Source organism: Salmo salar, chromosome 06, assembly GCF_965601325.2.
Source record: "Salmo salar chromosome 06, fSalSal1, whole genome shotgun sequence".
NCBI classification, from domain to species: domain Eukaryota; kingdom Metazoa; phylum Chordata; class Actinopteri; order Salmoniformes; family Salmonidae; genus Salmo; species Salmo salar.
Window position 1 is genome coordinate 33,529,882 of NC_138296.1, and position 13,185 is coordinate 33,543,066.

Consider the following 13,185-nt stretch of genomic DNA (forward strand, 5'->3'; position numbering starts at 1 on the left):
TACTGTATTTCATTGTCATTTTCTGCTTTTAAGTAGAACATCTGAGCATGGCAGTGAAACTATAGCACAGAGGAATGCTAACATACAGGTACGTACAACAGTGTCAGCAGGCAAACTATAGCACAGAGGAATGCTAACATACAGATACATACAACGTTGTAAGCAGGCATGTATCTTTGAAACAATAATTATTGTATATTGGATCTACATTGTGTCTGAGTTATTGTAATTCTAAACATGAATTACAGCACTATCAGCAGAAGATGCCCATATCTCTATTCTTGTCCCTTGACGCCAACATCACGACTCTTAGCTCTTAATTTGTTCACTTGGCATTCTGTTATGTCTGCCCGCTCCTCAGCTTCCTCAAGCTCATGTTGCACCTTCCTGAATTTAGCCAAATTGATACTGGTCTGCTCCTCCTGTGGTTCATAGAAAAGAGATGGATATGAATAAGTTAGAAGTGGTGAACTGTTGTCCTATTTATCTAATAATACTATGCACAGTTGTTGCCAATAATATATTGTACTCACCGCCTCCTCACTCTGCCTTTCTGTATGCTTTCACCCTCATCTGCAGCTTGTTGACCAAGTCCTGCAGTCTGCCTACATTCTTCTTATCTTCCTCACCCCAGTGTTATTAATTACTCACATATTTTATCCTGATTTGGTGAAAGTCAGGAATAAGCAACCAAACATATTTTACTTGATTTCTGAGCTCCTTGACTTTTCTCTCACCCTTCATGGCTTCCACACCACGTTTCTGCTCTGCCTCCAGTTCATTCTCCAGCTCGCTAACCTTGAGTGTAAATAATGTATTACAAAAGAATCACAAACTAAGAGAGTGTGAACTGTGAAAATAATAAGAGAGTGTGAGTGTGAAAATAATGAAAAAGCAAAACAATGCTCACTGAATTGTGCATGGAAATGTTCTGACGTCTACATACAATCATTAGATGGATATACATGTTCATAGGAGTAGGGGGAAACAGTTTTACCCTGAAAAGTGCAGAGACAGTCTAGAAAGAGGACCCCTTATTTTTTCTCCTCTTTGGTTTCTATCAGCTACAGAAAGAGAGAAATAAAACAATTATATTTCTACTCAAGATCATTTTTCACTGATGTCTTATAATGCTGATGTAAACTCACCATCAACTAAGACAAAAGTTGCAAACAACTGAGACAATAGTTTCAGGGCAGCTTTTTGGTACAGTTGTACCACAGTGTCATTCAGCGGGTGCTTGTTCTTCTCCAGCCAGCCACCGATGTTGTAGTCCACAGTGCCAGCGTAGTGCACCAGGGTGAATTGGGCCTCTGCCTTGGCTTTGGCAGGCTTGGGCTTCTGGAAGTTGCTGTTCTTCCCAAGATGCTAGTCGTAGAGTTTGTTCTTGAAGGAGCAGTGTGTTGCCTTTGGAAACATGCACTCTTCTTCAAGGATGGAGAAAATACCCATTGGCTGTGGAAGATTTAGTGTAACGTGTGTTTAGAAGAACCAAGGTATAGAAGTTCATTGTTTTGATCATGTCTGTCTACTAAATTTCAATATTTTGCTTTTAAACTTTTGAATTACTGGAAATAAACAGATGTTTTTCAACTCTGTCCTGTTGATCCTAACTTATTGAATCCATTAACAGTTAGACTGTAAAGAGTGACTTAAAGGAAGGCTGAAAAGGTCACTGTACCTTCTCAATAAGCTCAATGCAGGCAGCCAAGTCCATACCAAAGTCAATGAACTCCCAGTCTATGCATCAACTTCATTAGTGAAGTTGATGCAGATGTCACGCCCTGACCTTAGAGAGACTTTCTCTATTTGGTTAGGTCAGGGTGTGATTTGGGTGGGCATTCTAGTTTTTCTATTTCTTTGTTTGCCGGGTATGGTTCCCAATCAGAGGCAGCTGTCTATCGTTGTCTCTGATTGGGGATCATACTTAGGCAGCCTTTTTCCCACCTTAGTTTGTGGGATCTTGTTTTTGGTACTGTGCTGTATGCCCTACTAAACGTTACGTTTGTATTTGTTTTGGGTGTTAATTTAATAAATGTAAAATGTACACCTACCACGCTGCACCTTGGTCCGATCCTTCCATCGACGAGCGTAACAGCAGAGCTGTTCCAGGCTGTTCATCTGCATGTTTTACAAAATATAATTAAATAACATACAATCAATTATTACGTTGTTGTAAATGTGTTTCAAATGAGGAGTCCACTCATACCTCAAAGATCTCAAAGCCTGCTATGTCCAGAACGCCAATAAAATGCTGCCTGGGCAATTTGGTGTCTAGCTGCTGGTTTATTCTGGTCACCATCCACAAGAACAGTTGTTCATACACTGCCTTAGACAGGGCACCCATGGAGTTATTCACCTGCAAATTAGACAAAACACATTTTAGGACAATTCAAATTTGTGAGAGTTGGGCGAGGGTCACTCATGTCTGTACACACTTTAATGTAGTTGTCATACCTGTTGAACTGTCTGTCCTTTGGTGACATATTCATTCCCGACCTTCACTCTGGGATAGCACACAGCTTTCAGTAAATCAGCAGAGTTCAAGCCCATGAGGTAGGCGACTTTGTCAGCCACTATTGGATACATGAGACAAAAAATATGACTGGATTCTAGCTGTGGATAAGTGAAGATTTAATTAATATTTCTAAATAAGTCAAAATCAAAGACTGCTGACCCTCAGTGCCATCATGCTCTGCCTGTTCCTCATGCTGCTTCTGCTTGAACTTCATGTTCCCATGATGCATTGCAGCACCAGTCAGTTTGTAGATCCCAAGTTTCTCCTCTGCATTGAAGCCTAGGATATCAATGGCACTCTATTGGGACAGATATTGGAGCTCAGTCAAACACATATAAACATTTAATCAGTCCCTAAGACAATCTTATACAGTACAGTTGAGGGCGTTCTATTATGTTTTCAATGTAGTTCTTTTCCAAGCTGTGTGGGTAATATAAAGATATGCGATATAAGGTACAGGTGGACTCACATCTGTGGCCATGAGCTCTTCTGTGTCATTGATGCTTTGCACTGTTATTTCCCCCTGGCTGATGAAAGGGTAGTCATATGGGTTGGTGGTGATGAGCAGCATCTCTGGTGAACATGATAGAGAAGGTGTATATTTACCATTGGGGGTTATATTGGTGTTGGAGGCTGAACTCACAGTACAGTACAGCACATTTTCCAGATTGCATATTCCAGCCCTCTTTTTAGATGCAAAACATTTAAAGGGGCAATCTGCAGTTCAAACAACAAAGTGGTCAACCTACCACTGTTTTTGGTAAACAATTGAGGGATGGGGCTGGGGAAATATAACCACTCTCAAATTCATAGACAGAGCTATGGATGTGAGGACTGACTCGGCTATACAGTTTTTATTTACAATTACATTGTTTACGAACAATGGAGTAAAACAATCTTATATTTTGGGTTCTGATGGGGTACGACAGTTGACCTAAGCTCATGAGGCATTTATTCTTCAAGAATCAATGGGTATATATCATTCATTTAAAAGTACACAAATGGATGTAGCAATCACAGATTGCCCCCTTAAAGTAACCAATAACCTTGCAGTCCAAAACTACAATTACTGTGTATTGCTATACATAGATCCACCAGCTAGAATTACTCAAGTTAACAATTAACTGAGGCTTCTTATTGGACATGATCTGGTAGAAGATGTGATAACTCCTTTCTGCTAGGAGTTGAAACATTAACCTGGATTTTTCCAATAGATCTAAAGAAGGAAATCATAGAAATCAAGGGACATCTTGTTCCAATCCACAGCAAAGGCCTTGTATTTGCAAAGAAAATAAGCAAGCAAACTCACAAGTCTCAATATCAGCTGAGGACAGCTTCCCCGATAGTTCCAAAGTGGATGAATTTTCCCTGTATGTTTTCCAAATATTGAATTGTTTTTAAAATGTCACATTTCAGCTAAGGTGACTGGTTTATGAATGCATGCCTGGCTATATGTTAACCCTATATGCTCATGCTATATGTTGATCAAACCCACTCACAAAGCGAGAGGAGTTGTCGTTCCTCACTGTCTTGGCATTCCCAAAAGCCTCCAGCAGAAGGTTGGCCTGGATGATTTGATCCTCCAGGATTCCCTTTGAGAATAAAAGTGTTGGCAAGTATGAGTAAATACACTTTACAGTAAATGCAATAAAAATTACTTTTGCAACAGAAAATGCAATAGAGGGAACTATATACATCTTATGTTAATGTAACATGAGTATGGATAGAACCTGAATTTATCCATTGATTTCCTTCTTCTTATCACTTCCTCCAGCCATTGCGATTGTAGCAAAATACTGGATGACACGTTTTGTGTTTACAGTCTTCCCTGCACCAGATTCTCCACTGTCAAAATCAAGATTGAACAACACAATTGACAGTAATAATGTAAACTTTCCTAGTAAATCTAGTTATTTACAGAGGCAGACAATTAGTAACAGCATGTGCAACAGTACATACGTGATAAGGACGGACTGGTTTTCACGATCTGTTGAAAGATAAAATCAGTGGTGGAAAAACTACCCCATTTTCATACTTGAGTAAAAGTAAAGATACCTTAATAGAAAATGACTCAAGTAAAAGCAAAAGTCACCCAGTAAATCTACTTGAGTAAAAATCCAAAAGTATTTTGTTTTTTAAATATACTTAAGTATCAAAAGTAAATGTAATTGCTAAAATATACTTAAGTATCAAAAGTAAAAGTATAAATTATTTAAAATTCCTTATATCAAGAAAACCAGACCGCACGATTTTCTTGTTTTTAAAATTTATGGATAGCCAGAAATCATTTACAAACAAAGCATTTGTGTTTAGTGAGTCCGCCAGATCAGATGCAGTAGGGATGACCAGGGATTTTCTCTTTTAAGTGCGTGAATTATACAATTTTCATGTCCTGCTAAGCATTCAAAATGTAACGAGTACTTTTGGGTGTCAGGGCAAATGTATGGAATAGAAAGTACATTATTTTCCTTAGGAATGTAGTGGAGTAAAAGTAGAAGTTGTCAAAAATAGAAATAGTAAAGTACACCCCATAAAACTACTTAAGTAGTACTTTAAAGTATTTTTACTTAAGAACTTTACACCACTGGATAAAATTACCTGTTAAGTATACTGTATTAGCTTGCTGCCACAATATGATACATCATGAAATGAAGATTTTACCTGTTAGCATAAACTGATAAGCATTATCAGAGATGGAGAAAATGTGGGGTGGGACCTCCTGGCATTTCTTGCCCCGATAGCCAGCCGCCACCTCTGGGTTGTAGCCCGGGAGCCACTTATAGGGGTTCACAGTCACACAGAACAGCCCAGAGTAGGTCTGCAATAGGGGAACAACTCAGGTTATGTCATTGATGACTTGATCTGATTGAACCGCGGGGGGATGACAAGCTGGAGTTGGCTGAGGATGTTCTGACGGCGCTCTGCCCAGGCAGCGAGCGCTCCGGGGCAGCACGCGGCTCTGGGAGGCCAGGCCAGCCGACTGTCATGGGGGTCAGGGGCTGAGCTCGGCACGTGCCCTGCAACATGCTGGGAGGGCGAGGGAGGCAAGTTTCCATTCAAATAACGAACCAGTTGCATTCTAGAATAACAACTGGATGAAACTGCATCGAAATCATGCCACGGTGGCATAATTAACTTTTTATTTAGCATCCAAAAAGGATTAGAAATGACATGTACTCTGAATTTCAGTCACTCTCACATAGTAAGTAAAATATATCATGCTTTCCCACTGGGCAAAAACTGGTTGAATGTTGTTTCCACGTCATTTCAACAACAGAAAATGTATGCGATGACATTGAATCAATGTGGAAAACTGATTGGATTTGAAAAAAGTCATCAACGTAAGTGAATATTGTCTTTTTTTAACCCAACTTTTAACCATGGTGGAATGTTTTGTTGACTTCACTTTGAATTCACGTTAGCTGACAACTAAAGAAAATGTAAATGAAAACTAGACGTTAAACTGACGTCTGTGCCCAGTGGGTTAGAACATATGGTCAGATGTTCTAGAACATTTGATAAGTACTCACCCTCCCATCCTCAGTCTCCACTATGACCTTGGAGATGTCTTGGCTCTTGATTTTGCCTTTCACATACTCCACCTTTAGATCTGCCACAAAGCAGGCCGTTTTGGCATCAAATGGCTTGACCTGTGCTGCTCCGGCTTGCGGAGGTACGAGGCAGCCACCTCAAATACTTCCATCTCAGCATCACTCATTTTCTAAAGCTGTGTAGTAAGGAGACAATTGATTATACATCATATGCTTTATATTGATCTGTTGGTCATGGATTATACTATAAAAACAGATAATTGCAGAAATTCTCTATATTCCTTGAGAAGATCCAATAAAGATCAAAGGCCTAATTATTTGATTCGGTCTATTCTTACCTGAGTGTTGCAATTACAAAATCTATGATCACAGTAGGACAACCCCTGGAGTTTCAGAAAAGTGACAAAGACTGTATGGACGCTATATCTCTATGGATGCAACCTCTATTTTTGTTAAATGTTTGCTGTCTCAACAGTACGCCAAAGACATACCTCCAATGCCCTGCTGTCATCGCACTAACAATACTTGTTATAAGGGATGGCTTGTTTTTTTTCTATTTGCTTGACAGCTTCTCTATATTTGGATAAAAATCTAATCTGGCTCATATGCCACCGTGGAAAAGTAAAGTATGTCCATTTTGTATTTTCAACTGTCTATCTATAGCTGTATTGTGTCACATTTAAATGTTTTAAATTGTAACCCTGTAGCCTGTCCATTAAAAAGCAATGATGGCAGCTTAGAGGGCTTTGGGTCCAGACATGACATTCCTCATTTTCTGGGATCAGGGAAGATTAGGTCCGTTAGGGCATTGCTCAGATTCTGGCATTGGGCGACTGTCACGTCCTGACCAGTATAGGGGTTATTGGTTATGGTAGTTTGGTCAGGACGTGGCAGAGGGTATTTGTTTTATATGGTTCGGGGGTTATGTGTATGCAGAGGGGTATTGTATTTATGTGTTCCGGGGTTTTTGGTGTATGTTCTTGTTTTGGGTTTCTAGGTTTTGTATTTCTTTGTTGGCCTGGTGTGGCTCTCAATCAGGAACAGCTGTACATCGTTGTTCCTGATTGGGAGTCATACTTAGGGAGCTTGTTTTCACCTGTCTCTTTGTCGGTAGTTGTATTTGCACTGCTGTTATTATAGCCTGTAAAACTGTCGTTCTTTGTTTTCATGTTAATATTAATAAAATAATGATGAGCACACAACCCGCTGCGCCTTGGTCCCCTTCTCTCTTCAACGACGGCCGTGACAGCGACTGGGATCACTGGGAGGTTATGGCCCGATACGGGCTGGGGTTGACAGGTGGCAGTTAGCACGTTCCAGACAGAGACATGTCCATTTCCTGTGTATTCCATTGTCATTCAAAGTCCTGAGACGAAATCAAAAACCTCTTCAGTTTTGCTTTCAAGACTATTGACCTAATGCTAAACTGAGGTAATGTTGCTCTATGAGATTGGATTGAGTCACAGTGACCAATACATAAATGTCCAATCAAAATAAAACATACTGACACAGCACATTTGACACAGTAATTCTGAACAAAAATGATCTACTAAACTGAATACCAGAGGCCTTTGTCGGCTCTATAATGAAGCACGCTGAAGCAATACAAGACTTCTGACAATACAAACATCTAAGCTGCTTCCAATTGTGATGATGTTTCATGTAGTAAAACGCTTTACAGACGACCTGAATACATCTCATACAAAAGCAGCCCATGTCTCATCATGGCTTCAAAAAAACCCAGGCCTCCGTTTATGCATGGTCAAGAGAGCGTTCCAAACAACAGAGTTAACAACGAATCCGAAAAGCCCTCCAGATCCATACAAAATCCTGAGTGGATTTCTATTAATGTTCCTCAGTTGCACATGTCAATATAGCACAAGTATGTGTTTCAAGTGTACCGTATGTCACACCCATGTGATGCCTGTGCTGATAGAGGCCTTTGGTAGGGCCATATAAGGTTTTGTTGAATAAGTAATCTATTTCATCAATACGGCTGGCATTTCAAGAATGCAATGACAAACAATACAATGCATTCACAGTGCTGTAGATGTTTTCAATTGGTTTATGTTCCGTTTATTCCTGCGTGTGGCAGTGTGCAAGAACAATTCTAAATTCTATGAAATAAACATTTTACTGATTCAAATTAAAACTTATTTAGAAAACAAAAATGACTGATATACTGTGGTACATTTTGAGCACAACATTATCTCTGGTCCAGGGTGATAGTGCGCATTAGTAACGGAACGGTCACTAATGCCCTGGACCAGAGCTAGCACAACATATAGGATCACGCCATCCCATTTAGAGAGACTAGATCAGGGGTGTCAAACTCATTCCATGAAGGGCCAAGGCTTTTGGTTTTTCCCTTTCAATTAAGACCTAGACAACCAGGTATGGGGGCATCCTTACTAATTAGTGACCTTAATTCATTGATCAAGCACAAGGAAAGAGTGAAAAGCCACAGACACCTGGCCCTCCGTGGAATGAGTTTGACACCTGTGGACTAGATAGATGCTGCCTCATCATCATCAGGTAGTTTAGTTTAGACTGTTGGTCTGATATCATGCACTCCTTTGGACAAGCTCCTAACCACGCGTCAGTTAGAATGTAAACTGACTAGCATAGAAGTGCTGTGGTCAAAATCATGACCCTCTAAAACTCATGTGATGTCACATGCAGTTGACAATAGAACGCCAACGCCTGCATTCTTTATATCTATTGGTTAACTCAGCTGCGCACAATGCTAAACAATTTCTTTAGACTTACACTCTATGCATGATCCTATTCTACCCTATAAACATGTTACAAAGAACATTTATCTGTAAAACGTCAAATGAATGTGTGAACTGTCTCCAAGGAAAGAGTCAGTAGAGTTGTACGGTGTGTGGGCCATTCATTTTCATAAACTATGACACAAACTGACACTGCGTCAAAGCCAACCTAATTGGTGTTGATTTAATATCCCATAAATGTCATTTGAAGGGCTGGCAACAGTTGTGGGTATAATTGGTTATGGGCAGGCAGTAGGCAGGCTACCACTGTCTAGGCCGAGAGTAGGGCTTATGCTGATCTCCACGTTAAAGTAGAGTACCTACATTGACTGTGTCAAGGACACTGCGAGATTGTGGGAATTTGAAGTCACAGTGCGAACGAGAGAAGAAGTAAGGAGACAATCCCCGTCGGCTGGTTCTGTCCGAGGCAGACTGATGCCTGTCCCTGGTGGAATATAGATCGGAGGATGGGTGCATCTGCCTTAGATTAGAGGGTCAACGAACAGGAAACCCCAAAATAAAGCTGCTGATAACCACTTCTAGTCTGAAAGGACACACAGTTATAGGGGGACTGTCTCAGACAAGACATCCACAGGGACAGACACTGATCGTATCATCAAACTGAATTCTCCAGGGCAACAGTGTACATTGAATAAGGCACAAGGGACTCCTGTCCGATTTTGCAAAGAGACGGGCATGTACTGTAGGTGGGACACAAATCATGATATGGAATGGTTCAGTGGGTGAATTCATGAGCATACAATATAAAATTCTCATAAAGGATGATTTGATACTTTGACAGCTGAAAGGTGATCTCTTCTCATCTAGAAGAGTATTTCTTCCCAGTCATCACAAACCACCAACCAGCCAGGAATGAGTGGAGTGCTTTGCAACTGCTGTGCTCCCTCTAGTTCAGGTTACCAAGGGGGAACTCAACAGGTTCTTGCCTAAAATACGGTCATCAGCTGCGTATTCAGTTTGCAAGGATATTGAGAAATAATTTGTATGTATTATAAAACACAAATATATTATGAATGTGTGTGTAAATTCATCGAAAATTATATGTTACTATGAGCCAATCATGCATCTATGGCTAGAACCAGAGATAGAGGCTCAGGTGATTTCCATTTATTTGCAGAACAATGGGCCCAGTCAAGACACTGTCCTGGCAGTCATATCAATAGCAACATGATTACAAATCAAGCTGTTAAATTAATTATCTAGGACAGTACTCTACTCTTGTCAACTCATACGAAAAACCTTCAATTCTGACCAGCACGTGTTTGCCACTAGGAGCAGGCTAGTCTACAATATGGTTGCACAAAGTGAAGCCCTGATAACCTGCATGGTAGCCTACGATTACATGGGCAGTAAAAATATATATATAGAAAAATCAGACAGACATACAATTATGTATGTAAGTTCAAGTTTAATAAATTAAACATTACTTCAGTTGAAATATGACTGATTTATGAATAGTACAAATCGAGTTTATTACAGTGCATAAATTACAGTTTATTACAGTGCATAAATGTTTCTGGTGTCACTGAGACGAGTCCAGGTATTGGGCCAGACTTAACAGCAAGGCTAAAAAGGAGAATTAGTGTAAAGGAAGTAAAGCCGAACTGTAACTGCACAACGACAACTGTTCATGTTTTTTTCCATTAGGAGTGTCCAAGGGTAAACACTGGTATCCTTCAGTTCTTCAGTATTGATTTCCAGGGAATACTTTCCCCCTCCATTTTATGGTAGTTACATTTGTTAAGGTACTTGAAATCAAGTATTTCTGTTTGGCTCTCATATTTTACATCGAAACAATTGTATTTCACACCGATTTAAATAATGGGCAAAGCAGAAAAAATAAACACTTAAGTGTTGTCCACACCCATTTGCAAACAATCACTTTAAATCATCTTAGACTTAAATATGATATTAGAGACCATGTTAAATGGTGAACAGTAACAAGGGAATGGTAAGTCGTAGACATCTGAATTCAATGAAAAGCTGTAATGCAGATAAATATTCCATGTCATTGACATAACATGGCAGCGTTCAGTCCTGCTGGGCCAGAGGCTGCTGGGCCACTGGGCCAGAGGCTGCTGACAGTCTCTGAAGGCTGTGAGAGAGGCACACAAGAGGTGTTCCCAGACACAGACAGTGCACTTGACCAGTTCTCCTTCATCTCACCTCTTAATTCCCCTTCTTGTATTTCCTCATGTGTGATGCAATGGAAGAGGAGATCTCAGCGCTCCTCTTGTTCTGTCCAAAATACTCCTTGAACTCTCCGTCTGGACCAACCAGGTACATGATGATTGTGTGATCGACCTGCAGTCAAGAATAAAGGAGGTTTCATTTAGATATCAATTCAGCTGGGAAAAGTGGGAATATCTACTTTACTATGAACAAATGAGAGTTCTGAATAAGGACAGGATCAGACGATGAACTCACAATGTAGTCGTTGTCTTCATCCTTTGGTCCCTGGCTGTAGTAGACTCTGTAGGCTCGAGAGACCTGGTCAATTTGGGCCATTGTCCCAGTCAGGCCAATGAGCTTAGGGGAGAACTCTAGGGATAGAGGACAGAGGGGGAATGTTATTGTTCCACCAATGTGAGTCTAAGCCACCCTTTTAGCATAACATGGAAGCTACAGTAGTTAATGGCTTGTTCTCTTTACCTTTCACATATGTCCCCATGGCCTCAGGTGTGTCCCTGTCAGGATCAATGGTGATGAGGATGGGGGTCAGGTTTGGAAGAGACTGTATCCTGTCTGGGAAACATGGAATGACATGGTGTTGATCACAACAAATCTTCTGTACATCCCAGGGTTGTAGCATTAACATGATGCTTTGTGAAAACATGATATGAGTGACTGACTAGCTTCTCACTCAACCATCTAATTGCCATGACATTCATAAATAATATGATGCATAATAAGAGAAGCTTTAAAATAAAACTGTACCTATTTCATCCACCACCTCAATCATTTTTTCGATTTCATCAGGACAGATGTCAGGGCAGTGTGTAAACCCAAAGTAGATAAGGACCCACTGGCTGAGGAAATCCTCACTTTTACAGGGTTTATTATTCTGATCCACAAGAGAGAATGGACCCCCAAGTGCTGGTTTCCCCATTGACTTTGTCCTTTCTCTTTCAATCACTGCAGTGCATGTGTAAAAAAGACAACATAATGTAAAACAGATTGTTACCAACATGTGCAGAAACTGACGATTAACTCCAGTTCAGAACACAAATGAAGTTGTGTAAATCCACTGTTAGATGGAGCCTACTGCATGACGGTGAGTATGCCAAGAGGTGTCCTTACATTCTTCTTTTTCCTTCTTGAAATATTTCATTCCGGCAAGGAGAACACCCCCAAATGCAAATGTTATTGCTAATGATTTCCAAGTCACTGGCTGCAGAGGATAGATGAATGGAGACAGGCAAAGCAACAAGGTTAAAGACAAAGCAAAAGGCATGGTGCTTTATTTTATCCATAGACATTAAAACGAGGTTTTATCAGGTGCCCACCCACAGTTGTTTACATATCACTCAGAAATGAATTGATACGTTACATACCCCTGTCTTTTTGGTTTTATCACCAGAAGGGGGCGGTGGAGGTAAAGACGAGAATGATCTTGAGTCGTAAAAAGACAACCACTGTGATGTCCGGAACGTCCAACGCCCGCATAGATTTACCTGTGCAGTGCATAAGTACACACAATATGTTAACATGATGGATAGGTACATTGTACAATGATATGTCTTCAAGCTGTTAGTCATTCCGCGCTTCAAACCGTGAACACATTTGATCCTAGTCTGCGTGTTGTAAGCTATGTATGACCTACCAGCCCGTGGACTGTCCGTGGTGAGAGATCTGTGTACGGAGAGCTAGTCCTTCTCGATAATGCGCGTGTAAAGCTGCAGATTGTGCTCACGCTTTGGTGCGAAATCATACGATTTAACAATCGACAACTCAAAGTCTGATACGATATTAGACCCACTGCCATGTTGTTGAACTTGTTTGTCAAGATCTCAATGCGGAAGTGGTGGCAGAATTTTACACAACGTGAATCATGAAAGTAAAAACGCATTCAAATTCCTGATCTTGGATCAGTATACCTTTTACAACGATGCTCATTGACCGAGTGGGTCGCAATATCAACTTTTTAAGCTGACCCTGGACCTGCCGGCGAACAATTATTTCTGACTGTTAGAACCGGAAATTACGCACCTGAGTCCTTTTTTGTACTGTGTTCTCTGGGCGCTACTGACATCTAGCTATTGTAAAACACAGTACAGAAAATTAACTTTTCATTGGCAGTAGCCTACTTCCGCTGCCAACT

At 40.5% G+C, this 13,185-nt stretch overlaps 1 protein-coding gene and 1 pseudogene across 1 annotated transcript; both read right to left on the reverse strand.

Moving 5' to 3' along the window:
• Positions 1 to 275: 275 nt before the first annotated feature.
• On the reverse strand, positions 276 to 6,236 carry LOC106606934 (myosin-8-like; annotated as a pseudogene).
• Positions 6,237 to 10,252: 4,016 nt separating this feature from the next.
• LOC106606941 (cytochrome c oxidase assembly factor SCO1) lies at positions 10,253 to 13,040 on the reverse strand. The gene is made up of 7 exons (XM_014203435.3): positions 12,688 to 13,040; positions 12,419 to 12,538; positions 12,165 to 12,255; positions 11,802 to 11,999; positions 11,517 to 11,609; positions 11,292 to 11,407; positions 10,253 to 11,168 (listed from the first exon to the last, which is right to left on the reverse strand). Exons 1-7 carry the CDS (start codon positions 12,931 to 12,933, stop codon positions 11,034 to 11,036), a joined length of 999 nt encoding a protein of 332 aa, XP_014058910.1. The 5' UTR covers positions 12,934 to 13,040; the 3' UTR covers positions 10,253 to 11,033.
• Positions 13,041 to 13,185: the final 145 nt, after the last annotated feature.